At 50.8% G+C, this 20784-nt stretch overlaps 1 protein-coding gene across 2 annotated transcripts; it reads left to right on the forward strand.

Annotated features, from left to right (window-relative positions):
* The first annotated feature begins 2250 nt into the window (after positions 1-2250).
* LOC121587758 (neural/ectodermal development factor IMP-L2) lies at positions 2251-19786 on the forward strand. 2 transcript variants are annotated; one of them, XM_041904853.1, is made up of 3 exons: positions 2251-3062; positions 17430-17784; positions 17872-19786. In XM_041904853.1, exons 2-3 carry the CDS (start codon positions 17434-17436, stop codon positions 18415-18417), a joined length of 897 nt encoding a protein of 298 aa, XP_041760787.1. In that variant the 5' UTR covers positions 2251-3062; positions 17430-17433; the 3' UTR covers positions 18418-19786. The 2 variants fall into 2 exon arrangements, with proteins under 2 accessions (XP_041760787.1, XP_041760786.1); XM_041904852.1 differs by lacking the exon at positions 2251-3062 and adding an exon at positions 13223-15638.
* The last annotated feature ends 998 nt before the right edge of the window (positions 19787-20784 follow it).

Genomic DNA, 20784 nt, shown 5'->3' on the forward strand with positions numbered 1-20784 from the left:
GCTAACAGCAGATAAATACAACATCAACTAGTATCTCTTTAGTGGATCGTTACTTTTTACTGCCATGCATTGTTAGCCCACATAGCACGCAGGAATCATGTCCCTGTTTCCTTCCTTCTCTTTTCCAACAACCATGTTTACCCCGAGGCAGCTAATTACTGTCAGCGTATGTGGGGCTTCTTTTAATTCGATTGTATCTAAACCATTCCAGATCAACACCACCAGAGGCAGGCGCGGAGCCGGTGACGAACGACTCGTACGGCTCCAGCACCAAACCGGCCCGACATACGCGCCTCTGCTCGATGTCGTGTCCTCCCTCGGGGAGTTCTGTTCATGGATGCAAATGTCATGCACATCGTAACCTCACTTGTCTTTCTGATATTCTAATTCGGCGGCTGGAATCGCTCACCAGGCGGGAGCTTTGCGCGGATTGCTCTACTCCCTGCTGCGTGTGTACTGCTAGCCTGTCGCAGGTTACACACACCTGAACGTCGCAACAGCAGCAGGAGCAGCAGCAGCAGCAGCAGCATCATCATCAGCAACACCTCGTCTCTAATATCTTGCATGCATGATTCAGTAGCCAGGAGAGGACATCCGTACATCTGAATGGCAAATTGGGCGCTCGGGCTACGAGCGCTTCGAAGGATCGTCCCGCGCCGTCGCTGCGGCGTAATCGCCGCAGGCTGGGCTGCGGTTGGTCGAGTATCCAAGCAACCGCTTCCCGGCGCCTTACCCTCACCAGCCAGCCGCCAGCCATCCGGCAGTGAAGACTGGCCAGAGGCGTCACCTATCCGGCAAATTCTTCCCCACACTTCCCCTTTCGCAGCTCCCTATCCACTCCCTTCTTGCCGACTCGCTTACATTCGCCTTCATTTCAATCAATTGAAAAGCAGCAGGATTCCTGATGAGAAGCGCCAGCAAAATCTATTAACCGAATTGTAATGGATTAATGATGAATTTCACAGGGGTGTAGCCTCGCCGTTGCGCGAGGAGTGCAGGTCCCCTACTGAGGGGAAGCATGAGGAAGGGGCAGAAGGCAGAAAGGAAGATAAAAAAGTGTACACTCGCCCGTGTGCTAGACGCTCTAGCATTTTCCTTTCCCCCTTTTTTCGGGTAAAGGTGCTTCCCTGCCGGTCTAACCTCGATTATAGGTGGGAATAAATTGATGGCCGCAGCCGACTAGCTGAAATGGTTCGCCCCCGAAACACCTTGAAGGAAGAATCGTCTTCGCAGCGCAGATCGTCGCGCGTTCCAGGCGGCACCATCAAACCTCCGCCGCCTGATGACGCGCGCATCACGCCCCGGACAAGGGGGGAGGGGGCAACAGGTTCACCCTGCAGCCCTGCCGCGTTGGCCATCCCTTTGCCTGCGCAGCTACGGGCGGGATTGGTTCGGAATTGAATTAAATAACTAGGCGGGTGGGTAAGAAATCATCGCCAATTGAAATGATCGATATGCTGCCGCTTGTCAAGAATTAAGTCATCAATTGAACCGAACGTCACCGATTGCAGTGGCATACAGTGGCACACATCATCACGCCTTATCAGACCCCAACCATCACCATTTGTTTCTGCCCCACGGCGGGGGGTCCTTTGAGCGCACACACACACACACACACTCGGTCAGCATGGTGGTGCATTTCGTTGTAGAAAGTCAATTGCTCAAATATACTTTTCTCCGCCACAGCAAGCAAGAAAGGACATAGTGCCGCCAACTGCCAACCACCAGCCAACCCGCCGTGCCCTCCCGGCCGATACGATGCGTCATCGTCGGTCGGTTCAAATTTGCTGTGAAAACCGTTGCCGCAAAAGGGGAGAAGCAGCGGCGGCAACATGCTTAACAAAAAAAAAAGGAACAATTAAACATTATTTATTTAATTTGATTCCCTGTAACGTGTCATAGAACTCTGCTTGAAAGCTTTAATTGTTTAGAGAAAGAGAGGTAAAGAGAGAGAGAGAAAGAAAGAGAGGGAGCGAAAAGCTTTCAGAAATTGCTAACAATTAAGCACAGAAGGGTTTCGCTATACGCGCGAAGCGTGCTGGAGCAGTTTGCCGCTCGATATCGTCCAATCCATCGCCTACTACTACTACTACCGCGCGCTGCTCAGCATCCTTCTCCATCTTGCTCGTATGATATCCATCGCTACACTCGCACTCTCCCTCTCTCTCTCTCTCTTTTTGTCTTCATCTTACTCGCTCGCCCCGATCTAACTGCCTGTTGCACAGTTGACGAGCAGCAGGCGAAGCGAGAAGCTCGTGCCATCTATTCTCTCCACTTGTGTCGTTCCTCCTGCTCTAGCTACACTCAAATCGCAACCCCCTGCTTCCCCCTCTTCCCCTATTCGTTTGGTCCATCCATTTCGACTACTTTTCCGCCATGCTCCTACCGGCCCTTGGCAAGCGGTGGTGCGCAGCATCTTTTCGCAGCCGTTGCTTCTCTTTTTCGCCCGACTGGGCGGTGCGGTGCGGTGTATGCGCGCGCGGGAATCTTGGCAAGCGGGTGGCATGCCCCGGCTAGGGATGGTGTGCGGTGCGCGGCGGATAGTGTATAAATTTCCATCAAGGATTATAAAAGGAAGTTACAGTGCCGGCAGAAGTTTAATCGTGTGTCGATAGCCGCAACGATCTGATCGTACAAAAACCCAGCAAACCCTGCTGAGCAAAGGAAACCGGTGGAAACAGTGCAGGACAGAGTTGTAGTAGCAGCTAGCAGTAGTGGGCAGTGTTTGCAGAGAAATAAAAGAGAATTTGCATTGGACAAAAAGTGAGTGTGGTGTGGTTTTCAGCCGCGAGAGTGTGCCGGTTGCAAACAATTTTAAACTTCATTTTTTGAAGGAGGAAAAAACAGTGCAGAACAATCATTTCGTCCTGTTGCGTGGGACGTTCAACAGTGGGCACATTAGCTTTGGTCGCGTTTAAACTTGTGTTCCAGTGCAACCGAGTAGCTGCACGTGCCGTCGTCAAGCCGCTCGTCGTCCGCGAGAGTTCCCCGGAAAGTGTGACCGTTTCGGTGGAAAAACGACCCCGTGCGTTCCGAGTAACAGTGCCGCACCAGAGACCAAGGTAAGTGACGAGCGCCGTGTGGCCAGAAGTGGCAAAATAATTAAAAGTATTAATAGCATAACACCCAACACCCAACATGATCGATCGTTTGCCGTGTGTGTGTGTTTGATGAGGTGGAACGAGCAGTAGCAATAAGCAGCGTTTCGCTTGCACTGATTAGTGCGCAACCATATGTTACCAACCATCGCATTCTGAGCTTCGCGCAACATCCCGATAGAATGATGGATTTGAAACCTAGGAAAGTTTGCCGCTCGCAGCGACACAAAGAACTGCCGGCAATTTGGCCTATCGCTAAGGAGATTTTTATGGGACCCGTTTTTGGTCAGACTTCTTGAGCTGGCCCACATCACGCAGCAAATGAAGTGGTCGCTGTTGTTGTTGCGATTATAAAACAACACCTTATTTGCAAAGATGCAGTGCAGTGGAAAGACTAATGCCCTCCTTGAGGCGCTTTCAATCCTGCCGTATGAAGTGGCTTTCGATAAGGCAATGCCGCCAGCGAGCAATCAGCCACACCCGGTCAGCATAAGAAGGAGAACTATATGCTATCAACGGCAGTGTTGCCAACCCGTTGCACGTTAACCCGTGCAAAGCTAGCGCGCCCTGGTGGCTAATGATAAGCGAGTGTTAGATCAGTGTTGCCATCCATCTCGAGCAGTAGCCATTACCGTCACTGAACAAATGCACATCAGCACCTGGACCGCACTCCTCGCGTACAGGCGTTACGGGAGCGTTACTTGCCTGCCCAGCTTCACGTGACGTTCCATTATCTATCCATGTCAACGCCCATTTTCTAGTCTCGTGATCGCTCGTAGGGAAGAACGTGCCGGGGCAAATCACAAAAGCCCTGCTGGATGTTGTAGGTGATACTGCTTATCAGTTGACGGTGGCCGTGTGTGTGTGTGTGTGTGGACGTTTCTGCCTGTCTTGAAGACGCTCCGTCGCACGGTTCCTTGTACAGGTCATTCATGCAACTCCATTACAGCGGCCGTTGGAAGTGGGGTTTGTGTGTATTTATTTGATTTGCTGCACTCGATTTGCTGGCTGAGCGGTCGATTGGCGTGCCAAGCAAAATAATCGTGCCGAACACGGTTGCCTATTTTTAGTGCAACGATCGTCACTGGCCCTTATCGCAAGGATCGTTTCTTTCTAATTCACCAAAACACTAAGCACGAACATCAACCAGCAGGTTTGAGGTGTTTTTTTAATTTGTACAATTTTTTGCAACGAAAGAGTAAATGAAAATAAATTAAAATAATCTAAATTTACCAGCTTTGTTAATAAAAAAGGGTTATGGGTTCTCATAGTTGTTCGTCTTTTTCTTTTTACTCTTTCTTAAGAGGAAATGTACCTAATGCGTTGGGAATTGGACTCTCTTGCACACTTTTTGGCCAAAATCCAATAGGAATTTCCAGTGAGCTTGCCCAAGAAGGGTGCCATAGAGACCAATTCCAATAGTATAAAGTTCATGTCCCGGCAAGAATGACTCTTGCGAGTAACTGTCTCACAACTTTGAGAACACAAAATTGTTTTAAAACTATTAGAATGTCGTGCTGGTGTTAGAAGCCCCATCAAATACATACATAATAGACCGTTTCTATGCTACCGTCTTGAACGGTGGTGAAATCAATTATCCTTTTCTACTTTTACATGCCCTTACTCGGCCAGACAATCGCCCACGAGGTATGCAACAATCGGATCTAATCGTACTCACAAGTCATCTCGCTTCTGATTATTCTACCACTTAACTTTTGAATGACAAACGGTTCGGTTTTAATGCAACTAATTCAATGATTCATTAAATTGCCCACACACACACACTATAAGCGGCACTGATCACCTACAACAATACGTCACGACGCGCAACAGTGGCGGCTGATTGCGCGAGAAAACCCGCGATTACAGCTTACCAATTACATGATACAGGCCCTCCTTCCCCATCCCATCCCATCATCGTCCCCCACACCCGACCGGTGGTCAACCTGCCCGGACCACGGAACACGGAATGTAAAACCCCCGGGCGGGAAAGTTACCGTACTAGATGCACACGGTGCTAGGCGAGATAATTCTTCTATTCACTCCTTCCCTCCACATTCCCTCCTTCCCATCGTTAGACCGGCATCGGCTAATAGCACGTACCGAAGCACTTTCCCTTTCTATATGGCCTTTGACATGCGTACGTGACGGTGATCATGTAGAACGTTGCCTCCGTGTACTTCTCCAGTCCCCGTTCTTTTCCCTGTTCCTACCCGGGGGGGGGGGGTGACATCGATCAATCCAGTTTCGAGCATACAATATACGAGGGCAGGGCGGGCGGCGACAGTTCCGCGATCAAGCGGCCCTACATGCAGCCAACCATTCTGCGGCGTTTGTCGTCAAGTGGACCAGGTTTTAAAGATTTAAAATACAAAAAAAAAACTGTGCCATTTTAAGGCTTCTGTAGCCCGTCGTATCAGCTCACAGAAAGGAAAAGAATAAAAAGGATCACTGCCCCCAGGGCTTGTTGTGTATGTGTGTGTGCGGAACGTGGAAGCAGCAAACGGGCGGAGGAGCCCCGATTAACGATCGTGAGTCATCGCGCGGTTCTTCCTTTTTAGTGTGGCACCACCGCGTGCTCGTTTTAAATGTTCGAGATAAACGTTTTATGAACGGAAATTCCAGCCCATTCCGTAAAGGTACGGCGAAGGTGAGCGCGGACAGGAATGTTGCATGTTGGTGTGTTGGTAAAACTAGTTTTTGGTGCCCAACTAGTTTGGCGCACGCCGGACACACTATCCAGCCCGGCCGGTCGTTTTTCAAGTCGGGCAACAGGCCTGCAGGCAAATGCTTTGTGCTTTTCTTGCCTTGTACGATCATCGAAGATCAAGAAAAAAGAAGACTGATCGTGCAAGATTCGACGATGATCACATTGAATCACGTTTTGCACAAGCTGACGAGGAAGTGGAAGCGCACGCTCCGGCGCAAGGGAGAGGACACGTCACTTGACCTGTTCATTTACCCGGTCACCTTTTTTGATTCGCCCCTTGCCTCATTACACCACCCTTCCCACCCGAATGCAATAACGCATCCGTCCTCATAACTGACAGCGAACGTGCGAACAGCTGTGAGCTGTGTAATATGTCATTTTTATAGTTATTTTGACCTTGGTAGTCGTTCCGTTTTCGACGAGAGGGGGGAGATGAGGGTGAGGGCAAAAAGGATACAACCGGGCCGGTTTGCTTCGTTGCGATTGCGATACTTCGTTGCGAGTCGTTCTGCTGTCTCATTTGAACTGATTTCGTATCTGCCTCGTGTACGCATGCACACACACACTTCGTGTTGGTGTGTGGGTTGGCCGGCAGTTTCGTGCAATAGAATTGCAGCACGCGATGCAGCCGGCCACTCACACGTTGCGTCCGTGCTGCCGTTGCGCGCAACGAACGTTGCTCCAACGAGGCGGATGCGCACCTATCTATGCGCAACTAACCTATCGCATTGACCACACGCCGCTGGGAGAGGCCACGCGGTCTAGGCCGTTTGGAGATGCGCGGGTAGATGGCCGATATCGTGGACTTTCCTATACCAATCTTGGTTGCTTCTTTTTTTTTCTTTCTTTTTGCTCAATTGACCATTAGCCAACTCTCGAAAGCAATAAAAAAAGCACGTGTTCGTTGGTCCCCAGCAGTAGATTGGCCATCGGCGTGTCGTGCCGCCAGCATTACGTTAATGGTGTTCGTGAATCATAAATTTGTCAAACATAACCCCCCAGTTCACTTCTACCCCTCTTTGGTAGGGAAAATGGAGAAAGAGACAAGAATTGACGTCAGTTCTTTCCTCGCGCGATCGTTTCGGCAAGGAGGATGGCGGAGCTTTTGTACAATCCTCGCTTACTCTTTCTCCCACTCCCTCTCTCTCTCTCTCTCTCTCTCTCTCTCTGTCTCTCTTGTTCGATCGGGGGAGGGGGGGGGTGCCAATTCCGAAACGCTTCCAATCACGAAAGTGACCGGCAGCCTACAGTGAGGAATGAAATGACACGGCAGAAGCAACGGCCACACATGCACACATCAGCAAAAAGATCGCGCGATAAACTTGCACGGTCATTCATTAGCCAGTCTGGCTCCCGGTGAGGGAGCGGGGGAGAGAAAAAGATGGCTGCGAGCCCGGCTGCTAAACGCCCTGTCACAAGCTCCGGCTGTCCACCACGAGTTGCGTCAACAGTGTGTGCGCGCGCGCGTTGGTCTTTGCGTACGATCGCCGACCGATCGCCGACCAGCGCCCGAACGTGATCGGCTCCATCGTGTCTGGGGCTGATGCTGCGGCTGCCGTACCCGGGGGGTTCCCCATCGCTACATCCATCCCCCTCCCCACCCTGTCCCACCTAAAACACTAGTCGCAGCGTCAAAGCGCATGGTGCAGCCGGTGCGGACACGTTGTGTACACGCAGGCAGGCCGGGTGGGGCTGGTGCGCAGAGTGCGATCGTGCGACAGCTGAGCGAGCGGCTGGCTGGGGTTTTTGCGGCCGCCGCTTTTTTTTTCGCGGTCGCGATCACACTCCGCTTAAGCCACATGCACGTACACACATACACACACACACACACACACACACACACACACACACATACATTTACTTGTCAGTGTGTCCCGAGAGGCAACGGGTGTGAAATTAATACAGCATGGCAGATATCGAATCAAAACCGGTGTGCGCGGCATCGTCGTGAGTGGGGGGGGGGAGTGCCCGTGTGGATGATCGCCCTTTAAAAACGTGTCTATGTGTGTGTGTGTGTGAGTGGGGAGTAATGTGAGGCCACGGGCAAAGGGAAGGGATTATACAGAGGCGAATGGCTTTTTCGCGCGTTGCCAATCGGGCACTGTTGCTGGGTCATTAATGATTTCTCTTCCATTCGCCCCTTGCGCTGCCGTTTCCATTCGGCTTAGCAAGCGTAATTCCGCAGCACACCGCCGTCTTTTCGGAAGGCTGCGGAGGGTGGTTTCAGCTTTACCTCACCGCTGAAAACCCATTTCCGCTAAGCCTTAGCCTTTCGCGCAAATCAGAGCGAACCTGGTTCGCACCATGGTTCGCGCTAGCCGTCATACATAAGCCGACATTCGTCTGTCTGATCAATCTCGGGGAGCTTCTCTTAAGCCGTTTGTTTGCGTTTTTCTCTCTCTCTTTTTTTTTTGTTTCTACACAGCTAAGCACCCACACCCATTTCCTTCCCGATCTGGGGCGTAATCGGGATGGAAAAATCGTCCCGTCATCAGGTTTGGTCGTCATCCGGCCACCGAATGACGCTTATCGCGCACCCTCCCTCAAGCCCTATCTTATCAACACAGCCCCGGGAGCAATATTGCATTAAAGGCAAAGCTTTTTGCATCGCACGATTTAACGTAAATTGGTTATTGAATGCAAATTGATCACCGCGGGAGGGGGGAGGGGGTGGTAGGTGGGGCTAAGACTAACATATTTTTCACTTAATGAATCCCCCTCATTTTGAGAGAGAAACGGGAAGGGAGGAGAGAGTTTTGATTCTCGTGGCCATAAGGATTGGCACTCCACCAGACAGCTATAATTCGGTTATTTGAAAATACAACAGTTCTCTCTTGTTTTAGTGATCTTGATCAACCGCAAACTAACCTACAAAACAAGGTTGTTATAAAACTAGAGTTGTGTCACGCGCGTCATCATTTGGTTGGGAATTGAACCCCGTCGGAGCCAAGGCCTTTGAAGCCGATGCGGTACGTCTTTCACACTGAGCCACGAAGGGTCTCGTTAGCACTTACACATTTTAACGTATAAGTATGCAGCCACTTGCCCAAACTTGATCGAACACGGGAACGATCGTGGCGATTATCAAAATGATAAAAAATGAAATGAAATGTTGGCTTCAGTGGACGTTTTTTCAGGATTATGCCATATTGTACGCATCACTGAGCAGGATAGTGATAAAGTAAATTAAAGCAACCGTTGTATCTAGGCAACTGTAGCTATCGTTCCTCTTCGATCGAGTTTGGGAAAGTGGTTGATGCTCTCGCCTAATGATGCCTCTCGCGCGGCAGTGCAAATCAGTGATAGTTTGATCGACGCGTTTTGTAATCCTCCTTTTTAGATAGCTTCTGCTTGAACTTTTCGTAAAGATTGTAACAAATTTAGTAAAAACGATTAAACTTCTTGCTAGAAAAAAAGGTGCAGTAAGTTCAGATGCGACATTTCCATCTGCCAATAGAAACTAAACGTTCGACGATTTGCCATCTCCGACAGTTTCCCATTAGTAAGGCATGATTGGACGGGGTTTCAGTCCTGAAAATTCCAGCTCAATCTTCGAGTCAGTCAAATCTGGCAGCAGCTGGCCAATAGCCTACAACGTAATTGCCTACAATCGAAACCCCGCATCGTCCACCGCAATTGATCCGCACACACCTGTAAGAATTTTCAAACGCCCCATAATGAGCAATCCTTCATTCAAACGTACGCGCCCAGCGAATGTGCGATAAGACAACGGCACGATACGCTTCTTGATGTCGTTGCAAATTACGCGTGCTCCTGCAGGGTTATGGAGCGTAGCAGCGAATCGCTTCACATGAGCGGTTTGAAAGATAAGGGCTTGCCTCTGGCCCACATACACACGGAGGCATCTCACCGGGCGGACGGGCAGCGTGTGATTCCAATCGTGATTCGTTTCTAATGGTGATTGATCGATCGGTCGCAAGTGGGCAAACCCCGCAACATCACCCATCGAAGGTCGTGGCGACAGTTGACCCACGTGTGTGTGTGTTGGAGAGGTTGCCGACCGAGATATGCGTCGACCCAAAACCCCGTACGTACCCCGGGTAGTGGAAAGGAGAGGCCCGGAGTTCATGCTTACCGGCGTTTCTCACACGCAATGGCACGCAAGAGCCCGCTGGCGACAGCTGGTGATAAGACGGCTCGTCGTTAGAGAAATTGTCATATCAGCATTAAGATATCTATCCCACTCTTCCGCTCTCTCCCCTCACCCCCAGCACACTGTGTGGGCCATTCGCTGGAAGCTTTTAAGATTGCAGCACACCGAACATTACCTGCCGGCTGCGGCCGGAGTTAGGCATCGACGGATACTCCGGCATGGACAGGATGTCGGTCGCCGATGTGACGGAAACCAATGTTAGCTTTGCGGGATGGACAGGAAAGTACCAGCACGGTATACACTGAGGGCTGCGAGGTGGTGAGCTGTCCGGTATCTGTAATCACATGCCACATGCTTTGGTGCGCCTCTTCCCGAAGGTGTATGTCTGTTTTTTTTTTTTGCGGCAACCGTGTGCTACCGTTAGGGGCACGCCATTCGTTGACATTCAACGGGGGCAGCGGGAACTCCGACTCCGATGGCAGCGAAGGAATGTTTAAACAATTTATTTCTTTTTTGCTTCTTACCTCGCCGTTGCGCTGTTTGCCCTACTGGAGGAGAGGGGGGGGGGAAGGCTAGCGGGGCGTACGTGGGATAGTTTTGGGTTTTTTTTTCCTTCTGCCTCATGCTTCATGCTGATATGCGAGCGCAACCCCGCACCACGTGTGTGTGTGTGTTGGACTTTCGAGGAAGTCGCTTGGATGGATGATGAAATTCTGGCCATCGGTTGCGTCGAGTGGCAGTGTGGGGGAAAATGTCAAGCCGTCTGAGTGTTTTCCGCGCCGTGAAAAAAGTCACACCGTTTGGGAGAAACCTTGGACCGGCCCTCTTGGGTCGTTTGGAAGGGGCCCTTTCTACCACCGCAGCACTGTAGTGAACCGCATGCATTCGCATGTGAACACTTAATGTGGGGCGACCGGGTGTGATTAGTCTGTTAGTCACTGTAAATCCATCCCCCACCTGCAACCCCCAACCCGCAAGCACACGTGTGCGAGAAACGTTTAATTAAGCCCCCACCGCGCAACATTCTACCAGCTAATGGCCGTGTATCACACTGCCCCATTCGATTGGGTCGAGCCCCCAATCGTTGCTCAAACGTTCGTTCTGGCTTGTTGTGTAACTTGCGATACACACACAGACACATACAGACACACACGGCTCCCGCTAATTACCAGCGTGACGCGTACCGAACGCGTGGTGGTGCGTAATAAATTCCAATCGGAAAATTACCGGACTACGGTCCAACGCCGCCCACGTGCTGGTGTGTTCGTGGAACTATGGAAAGTTTACGAAAACGACAGGACGACGAAATGTGTATCTCACGCGCGCTGCTGTCGGACGGCAGCGAAATTGATTCGCACTGTTTTGTTAGCCCTATCTATTTCCTTTTGGACTGTTTGTTTGTTGAGCAAATTAAACCTTGGAAAGCGAATTCAGCTAGCGGCGTTGGGGGAGGAAGCGGAAGATGTTTGGCGGAGGTGACTGATAAGCATTGAAACAATCGCGACTGTCACCGCCGGAGGGTGTTAATTGTTGTGTATTTGGCAATGGGCGCGCTGTCCACCGTGCTCATCATCATCGGCAAGGTAGCGCGCACCTCAAGGTTTTCCGGGAAGAAAACTAAACTTAACCGTTTATTTATAGCCCGGTTTTAGCTTCCTTCCCTATACCCCCGCCTTTTTACTGACAGTTGACGAAAACTGTCACATCGAAATAGGTGACAGCGGGTGGGGGAGTAGTGTTTTCTCCCCCTTTTTCGCCCGGCATCAAGTGTGCCCTCGAGCGTTCGCTGGCAACGGCCGGCACAGCAACCTTTCTCATGTTCGGCCGGCTCGCCCATCGCATGGCGTATCACGTGAAAGTCACATTCTGCCCAGACACCACATACAGACACACACACACACACACACACATCCGCCAAGTATTCCCATTCACAGCATGCAGAGCGCGGGTGATGCAACTCATTGCTCTCTAGTACCTCTCTCGGGAGCACGGGAAGGTTGTGATTCCGGTGCAATATTTCCGCCGCATGCACATAACGTCCCACTCTTCCCCCTTTGTCCCGCATCAGTTTATGGCCCATCATCGTCCCATCAGGCCGGGTTTATCATCCCAGCAACTGGAGCTGGGGATGGAAAAAAGGGTCGCCTAATCCCTGCGCTGCAAGTGTGGCAAACACCGTGCGACAGCGACTCGAGCTCGGCTTCGGAAGAAGGGGCGGCAAAGAAAGCCCTTGCTGGAGAAACGCGTCACTGGGACGGTGAGCAATTCTCATTAACACCTCCAATGGGACCAATTGGAAAAAGTGAAGAAAAAACTTCTAATTAGAGCTCACTGGTCGCTCAGCGCGGGGAAATTTGCGCTGGAGATGCCGAGCCCCTAAGAACGCTGGTGCAAACGTGGTACCGATTGGAGGTCTCGCGAGAAGGAAACAATCCCACTACCACCACCACCATGGACTGTCGTGTGACTAACTCGGGGAGGTGTTGGGAAGGGCACGAACGACGGCATCGTACGATCGAACGATCGAAGGCACGAACCTAACCCGGCGGTGGACAAAAAGAAGGGGGGGGGGGAGGGGCTTACACGATTCAAAGATCATCGGATTCAAATCCAAAGCGAGGGAGGTAATGCAGGGGGTTGACCGTGTCGAACGCGAGGGAGTGGGGGGAGGGGGTAAGCATTCCCCCAGCCCTTGCCAACCCCCAATTAGTTCGGATGTGTGGTTGGGGCAATTTTATGTAACGAACGGCGAACGAAACGGTGCTAATGGCTTCTGATCATGACTGTGATCCGCCATTGCCACGCTGGCCACCAACCCGATCCACCATCGATACAGTTTTCCGGCTGGCGTGTTTCTTCGGTGCCTGCAGAAGCCCTTTCGACTCTCGCCCTCCAAGTAACACAAGTAAAAGTATCGCAACTGCACTCCGCTCCGCTGGGAGGGTAAAGCTAATAATCTGTCGGAGTAAGCGCGCGACACACAAACCGTGTGTGCTGGGGATGCCGATGTTCGGGACACGTTTTAACAAAACGGAAGAAGGAATGCGTTTGCCGCCGCCGCCGCCGCCACCTTCCACCACCGCCACCGGTTCGGGACACCCGCTTGTCTCGTGCTACGAGGACACGAGAGCGAGAGAGCGGTGCGCCGGAGAGCATAGAGACAGGCGAGTGTGGCCGTACAGCCACGGGCACTGCAGGGCAGTTGGCGCTGGGTGCGAGAGAATGAACGCAAAATGAACCACGGGACGGTGCGCGCGCGCCCCCGCCACGGGTGAGCGAGAGATTATAAATTCGAGCCACCGGCACCGTCGGCCATTCATTCGTAGCCCGAGTGTCGACGGTAGTGTTTGCCATCCATTCCCCCCACCCCGACGGTGTCAACCTTTTTTCTTCCACCAAGTGTGTGTGTGTGTGTGCTGTAGCTTCGTACCGCGTTCGCGTTACACGTTACACGATATTCAGGAGGCAACGAGCAAGCAGGGCAGGATCATACTAGCTGGCGTTAGGAGCGCTAGACAAAACAATAGCGATCGAGCGAGCCCGCGCGCGCGTGTGTGTGTGTCGACGGTGACTTAGCGAAAGCAAAAAGCCTTAGCCCGCCTTTGCTCTCTGGCACGACGAGTAGGCACGAGCGATCCTGTTCGATCCGGTGGCTTGCAATCGCAGTGTTGCGTAGTGTTGAGCCCTCCCTCTCTCTCGCTGGACACAGTCACAGTCACGGTGTAATCTGCCGTGCGATCCTCCGCAGTAGCCATCGACGAGTAGCGGCGCCCCGTTGACGTCACCAGTAGCAGCAGCAGCAGCTTCCACACGTATCATATCGATGCCTACTACTGTGCTAGTGTGTGGAGCGTTTGATTGTTGAGCACGAATCAACGGACCACGGCACCACGGCACACATACAGCGCGTTTAATGTCCACCCTTGGTGCAATTCGTCTATCATCGTCGCGCAAGCATCAGTGTGAAAGCAGCATCCGCAAGCTGGCGGTAACGACCCGTAGTAGTACGGCCATTATTATTAGCAGCAATATCGACGGTTGTGGAGCGATTGTAGCGTGGTGTTAGTGTACCGATCATACAACCGAATAAAAAAGGGACATCATCGTGCAGCTTCATCCGGAACCTGCTGGTACCCATCATACAAAGGCGTAATTGCGTGTGTGTGTGTGTGTGTGTGATTCGTTTCGAGTGAGACCAGCAGTGTGAGCCAGTGCAGTGCCAGTAGGCCCCCGAACAAATCCGCCAAAGCAACAACAACAACAAAAAAGCAAAGGAAACGAGCCCCGCCGCAGTTCCCAGCGCGGTTGTTTTAGGCACGACGGCTCCGCCGGCAGCTACGCAGCTACGCAGCGTCCCTATGTTGGGGTTCGGCGAAAAGGTGAACCTTTCCGAGTTGATGTTGCTAAATGTGCTGATAAAACATCTCACAAACTCAAACATTACATAACACGCGGCGCGCACCGGACGCTGGTGTGAGTGTGTGTTGGCAATATACAAAAAAAAAAAAGGTTTGATTTTTGAGTTTTTCGTGTGCGCGTGTCGCGGATTGCCTGGCCGGTGATTGTGACCGCTGTACCAACGGTGACGGAGAATAGATTTTTCGTCTATGCTAGCGAAATAGGCGGCATAGCGAGAAGCGAACGGGCAGTGTGAGCAGACAGAGCGTGTCTGTGTGAGCGAGAGAGTAAGAGAGAGAGCGAGAGACAGAGAGTCCAAACCGCACGAACCAGAAAGAACGAGAGAGAGAGAGAGAGATAAAGAGGGAGAGAATAAGAAAGATAGAGGGAGAGAAAAAAGCGATCAAGAAAGCGAAAGAGCGAGACAGTTTCGAGCAGAAAGGACGGACGGAGGGACACAGGAGCACGCGTCTGGACCGAAGGAAAGATCAATTGTGTGTGCGGAACGGTGCGATCGAGATCACCGCCTGGTGTGTGTGTGTGTCGAAGGGAAAGCACCCCGCTCCCCCCCCCCGCCTTCGCAGGAACGGAGCAATTAGAGCGTAGGTTGACTTACGCTCGTCCCGCAGAAGAAGGTTATTTCGAAAACACCGCCTGACCGACGACCGGGACGTCGGCAGCCGAAAACCCAACCGGCGCTGAAGGTGAAGGCTTGAACGGTCTAAACCCCCCCCCCCTTCTGCAAGAAGTTGCTTCATCATCAAGCCCGCCCGCGAGAAAGGCGCAAAAGGGCGCACAAGACAGCGAACTCTAACGACCCTCCAGGTGGAGCGCCCGCTCTTGAAATAAGACAAGGAAGCGACAGAAGTTTGTACCGCGTGCAAGCTACTTGGAAAAGCTAGCAAAAGAAGAAAGAAGCGAGCTACGAACAGAGAAAGCGACAAAGAGAGCGAGAGAGGGAAAGACATTTGTGTGTGAAATAGACAGACTCTTCCAGCACGAGGAAGCATCGCAGCAAGCGGGAGGAAAATTCGATTGGACACTTTGGGGCCTGCACAGCGCACTTGCGGGATTCGTTTTGGTGTGTGCGCAATTTTCTCATCAAGGCAGTACCAGGCGCACCACAACCACCACCATCACCGCTACCAACCGCCAACCGTCACGCCAGCGTTTGAAACAAAGAAACACAACCCCAGCCAACGGCTTGCTTCCAATCTGTCCAGTGTCTGTGTGTGTGTGTGTGTGTGAGCAAAGTTTCCCGGTTGCAAAGATTTGCGGAAAAGCATCCCCCTTTCAGCCCCGAAAGGCACGTTAGAAAGTAAGTATTTTTTCACCCCCTGCTTCTTTCTGCTGCGCCAAGCGATTGCATGGAGAGAAATGGCCGGCCGGCTGGCCTTAAAACATGCTGCTTTGCCTGCGGAGGCCGGCGCAGACAATCAACAATCGAAAAAGCAGTAGAAATAAAAAAAAGAACGTGTCCACTCTCCTACCACACGACACGACAGCGTCGTAAAAAGAATATTTGGGTCGCCAGCGGTCGTGGCGTTTGGTGGGGCAAGCCAAACGTGTTCGCGGTTTGCCATTTAACCTTTGGAATTTGGCTTGTGCCCTCCGCACCACCCTGGGCACGGTACAACAAACGGCGGTCCTTTCCCACTACCAACGCAACACGGTGGCAGTAGAGAGAGAGAGATAGAGAGAGGTGAGCTTCTTCTTTCCGTTTGCTGCCCTTGTTGTTGCTGCTGTTGTGGGTTGAGTTCATCGTAGTAAATTTAGACACTTTAAACCGGCGAACCATGTGGTCGATCCCCTCCTCTCGTTTTTCGATTTAAATCCCCCTCCCCTCTCCCCGTTCCATTCATTGAACTGTTTCAGCTGGCTTTCACTGGCAAACGCCGCACGCGAGAAGGTTCAATTTCCGTTATCGGTCGGATTGTGCGAACATGCTGCGACACGCATAGACACGGTCGGTCGTATCTCTCTCTCTCTCTCTCTCTCTCTCTCTCTCTCTCTCTCTCTCTCTCTCTCTAACCGCTCCGCTAAATGATGTCACTCGAGCATGGGTTTGATTGATCACATACGCACCACACATACACGCAAGCACGCACGCACGCACGTTTGGCGCCAAAGTGCGCGCGCGATGATGATAAGCGGGACACTTTGATACGCGCTCGGGTACGTCATCATCACGGCAAAATCTTTCACGTGTGTCTGTGTGTGTGTGTGTGTGCGCGCTCTCTCTCGATGATAGAACGGAAGCGCGGTTGCTCTGTGTAAGCGTTGTTTCCCACGCGTCACACTTCCGCTGTTAGTAGCGTGCCATGGTATGTTGTTTAAAAATAAAACCCCACACAAATTCTGATTTCGCCTTCTCTGATCGCACCGAGTGTATCTGTGGTTGTGCTTGACGATTGACTGAAACGAAAAAAAAGAATGAATTAAATGTTAGCCGATGAATGGGTCTGTGGTTGGTCTTGTACCGATTTACACTGGTTGCAAATGATGCATGCCACATATCCTTTCTTTTGTCGTGCACAATCATCATCATCATAATCATCATGCTCACTCACAACAGCACGTGACACACCGGTCAAAACTGGGTCTGTTCCCCCACCACGGGCTGTGTTAAAAAGCATTGCGACAAAACAAAAAAAAAAACATACGGCACGGCCTCACTGCCACCACCTGGCCAGTCGGATTTCGCGCGCCTTGTTCATGGTCGAAAACTCGCTGGCACAAAGCGCGACCCGTGTGTCTGATGCAATTCCGAGCGGAATTTCTCAAGCCCGATGAGCACCACTCTGTTCGGGGCCCTTCGTTCACCCGCTTTTTTATAGCGCCGGCTCTATGCTCTTCGGGCCGGTGCACGCGCCGCGACGTTTTTCTCTCGCGCGGTGTGTTCACTAATGGCGATAGAGCACGCGGCCGCCGCTCACGGCTGATAGAAGCAAGAGCATCCACCGAGCGCACACACATGCACACAATGAGTACACCTGACGGGACTCTGATGATCTCTCGCTTTCGCTGACAGACTGACCTGTCTTTCTACAACAGCTGATTTTAATTGTGTTTCCTTCTTCTCTCCCTCTCGGTTTGTTTTTCCCTGCAGCGCCATGATGAACGTGAAGCATTTGCTGATGCTGGCCGTGTGCCTGCTGCCGGCGCTGCTCGTTACCCCCGGTAGCGGGCGGGCCGTCGTCCTGGACCCGGACACAGCCCTCGGTGCGTCCGCCTCCGCCTCGTCGTCCTCCTCCTCCGCCGGCTCGGTGGTTTCGTCGGCCGAGGGCAGTGTGCGCGGTGGAGACGGGGGCCGTGCGATAAGACCGACGTTTGTGAAAATTACCGCAGCACCGCCGGCCCGCGTCGCCCAGATCCGTGGCACCACCGTCGAGCTGGAGTGCGAAATAATGGGCTCGCCGACGCCCACCGTCCAGTGGGTGCACGGTAGCGGACAGACAGCTGATGTAAGTAGCAAACCATCGATCGTGTCGCAACTCTCTCTTAACTAACCTCCTTCTCTCTCTCTCTGTCTCTCTCTCTATCCACTACAGTGGGAAGATATCAGCGTGAACGTCATCTCGGAGGATACGCCGACGTCGGTGGCACGCGTCGTAACGCGGCTGGTGATTGACCGGGCGTCCCGCGCCTCCCAGACCACCTTCACCTGCATTGGGCGGGCGGCCGGGCAGGAGGTCAGCTCGTCCACCGTCGTGTACCACGTGGACAGTGTGGCGCATCTCGGCAACTACTCCGATGTGCCGCTGCTGCGCCCGGTTGCGGCCGTCGACACGATGTTCAAAAATCTGAAGGGCGCCCGCATCACGCTCCACTACAAGACGCTGTTCGAGAACATGGGCTCGACCGTGGTGCTGCCGTGCAAGGCGGTCGGCCGGCCGCTGCCCGAGATTACCTGGCTGAACGAGGAGGGCAATGTGGTGGGCAGCCTGCAGGATGCGCGGTTCCGCACGCTCCCGACCGGCGAGCTGATCATTACCGGGCTGCGGTGGGCCGACATGGGCTCGTACACGTGCGTCGCGAAGAACGTGCTGGCGAAGGATGAGTCGGAAACGTTCGTGTACCCGATACGGCCCAACTAAGGTGCGGCTGAACTAACACAGAACCATATACCCCCCCGACCCTAAGGGAAAACCCGGAACAATCTTCCATGCGACTCTCGTACCCGGATGTAACGGACACGTGGATGGAAACTTACAAAATAAGCTGAGAAGGAAGGATAGGAGAGAGAGGCTAGAATAATGGAATGAAAAGAAAAAACAGAAAAAAAACAAACGGATGCGTACGGTATTTGCAGAACAGCTGCAACAAAGCAAAGGAAAAAAACAAACTTATGCCATATACTTAACTTATTTAAAGTTGTTTGTGCACTATTAGAATCCAAACCAGCGGAGAAGATAGAGAGAGAGTGGGGTGGAGCAGCGCATTAGCTTATACTATACCAACCAACCAATCAATGTTAGACAGCACACCAACTTAACGCACAAGAAATGCGCATGGAAGGAAGGGGTTGATGGCGGGAGGAGGGAGAAATGTACATCTCCAATGGTTCTTCCACCATCCCTTGCTTCCAGCGCATCCTGATGCATTCACTAACTTTAACTTATTTAACATATACCTCCTATTTGATGTAACGAGAACATATTCAAAGTGAGTGTGTGTGTGTGTCTTTGTAGGTGTGTATGTGTATGTGTGTGTGCATGTACACTAAGAGAACATGCAAATCACAACCTCTGCAGCACGATGCTCTCTATCTATAGGCTTTTAGTGGCGATACCGAGTTGAAATAGGTACTCCCCTCCCTTCCCCAAATCTAGAAGCATGCCAACGTCACCCTCTGTGTACGATTGCCATTGGTGATCAGTTTTTTGGGAACCGGGAGGGTAGACGGAATAGACACACGTTGCAAATACCAGAAATCAACCAACCACCACCAACTATGTACATATATATAAATACCTTTTCCGTCTTCATGTCAATCGCTGTTACATGTTGATATGCGTACACATGCACACATACATACACACCCATCCACACACACGCACAGATAAAACGTACGCACGGGGCGGGTAGGCTACCGTGACTACAATTACCACTTAGGAGATAGGGCCCTAGCTAGCTATTTGGTGGCACACAGGAACCACGGTACAAAGTGCAGCACGTTGTTTTGCGGGTGGCTTGTTTGCTTCGTGCTTGAGTGGTAAAACCCGCACCCACCCACACGAGGGCAACGACGGTTTCAGGGACACCGTGCAACACTCCCTGACCGCCCCTGAAGAGTGCACGTAAATGTGTGTTCCCTTTACTCGGTGCGTTGCACTGGGTGTTGCAAAAAAAAACCGCGGGTGCAGCAACAGGAACGTTGGAACCGTTGTTTGTGCGCAAAGAATTGTAAATGGATCAAGCAAATGTTTCATTTGAAATAAAAAAAAAAAACAAGAACAGAAAAAAGAAAGCACATTTTTTTGGTATTGCAGTTATGGGGTTATTAGGTGTTTGGAATTGAGAAAACATACCTGTAGGATACGGAACAGAATCTCCTGGTTACGTCCTAGTAGTCCTGGATGTTCTGGGTCGATGATGATATACGCTTACTGATATTGGAACAGCAGCAACAACTTCAACGCCGGCGAGATAAGTCTTATGAACATGTATCGAATAGTGTTGTACTTCATTAAGCGAAGATTCATTCATTTATTCAATGTTGAAGCTCTGGATATTCATGAAGGTTTTAAGATTCATTTATCTCGAAAGATTGAATAATCTCTAACAATAAATAAGTTTCTAGAGATACTATTCTAGATCTAGAAAGTAGAATTCATATTTGGAACATAAAGGAAAGATTTTTAAACAGATAAAATAAATTAATAATAATAAATAAATTAATAAATCTTTTGAGACATTTAGATATTTCAAAAGCGAATCATGAAGAATGCAAGGTTCAAGAAATTTTATACATATAGAGATGCATGAGATGCTTAAATCTTTGGCGATCTTTGAAAATTCGGTATCTGAAAATGATAGATGCAGATTAATTGATTAATTGTGAAAATTAATTCCGATTCATGAATCTGAATCTGAGTTATCCATGTTTAGTATAAAAACGAGCCTTAAAGAAAATATTGAATGAATAGCAGATGGTATCATCTTAATATGCCAGGGCATTACTGTACTGGAGAGTCTGTAATAACTCACTTTTGATAAAAAAAAAACTAAACAAAACAATAAATACAAAAGATATTTAAAAAAAAAGAGAAGGGTGTTTAAACCCTTCATTAATACGTTCCATTTTTTTCAAATGTTTTTTTTTACTATATGTGATGTTAAACATTTATTGATAGAATCCATTCATATATAAAATATACATTTAACGTGAGTGATTAAATTGTATCATCTCGTAATCTAAACATTGTACTAAACGTTTGTTTGTTTGTTGTTGTTTTTCTTTG

Source organism: Anopheles merus, chromosome 2R, assembly GCF_017562075.2.
Source record: "Anopheles merus strain MAF chromosome 2R, AmerM5.1, whole genome shotgun sequence".
NCBI lineage: Eukaryota > Metazoa > Arthropoda > Insecta > Diptera > Culicidae > Anopheles > Anopheles merus.

Bases quoted from the DNA above. Each gene is read 5' to 3' on its own strand.
- LOC121587758 (XM_041904853.1), top strand. From the start codon at position 17,434: ATGATGAACGTGAAGCATTTGCTGATGCTGGCCGTGTGCCTGCTGCCG. The intron at 17,785-17,871 runs GTAAGTAGCAAA...TATCCACTACAG, and splicing joins GTAGCGGACAGACAGCTGAT to TGGGAAGATATCAGCGTGAA.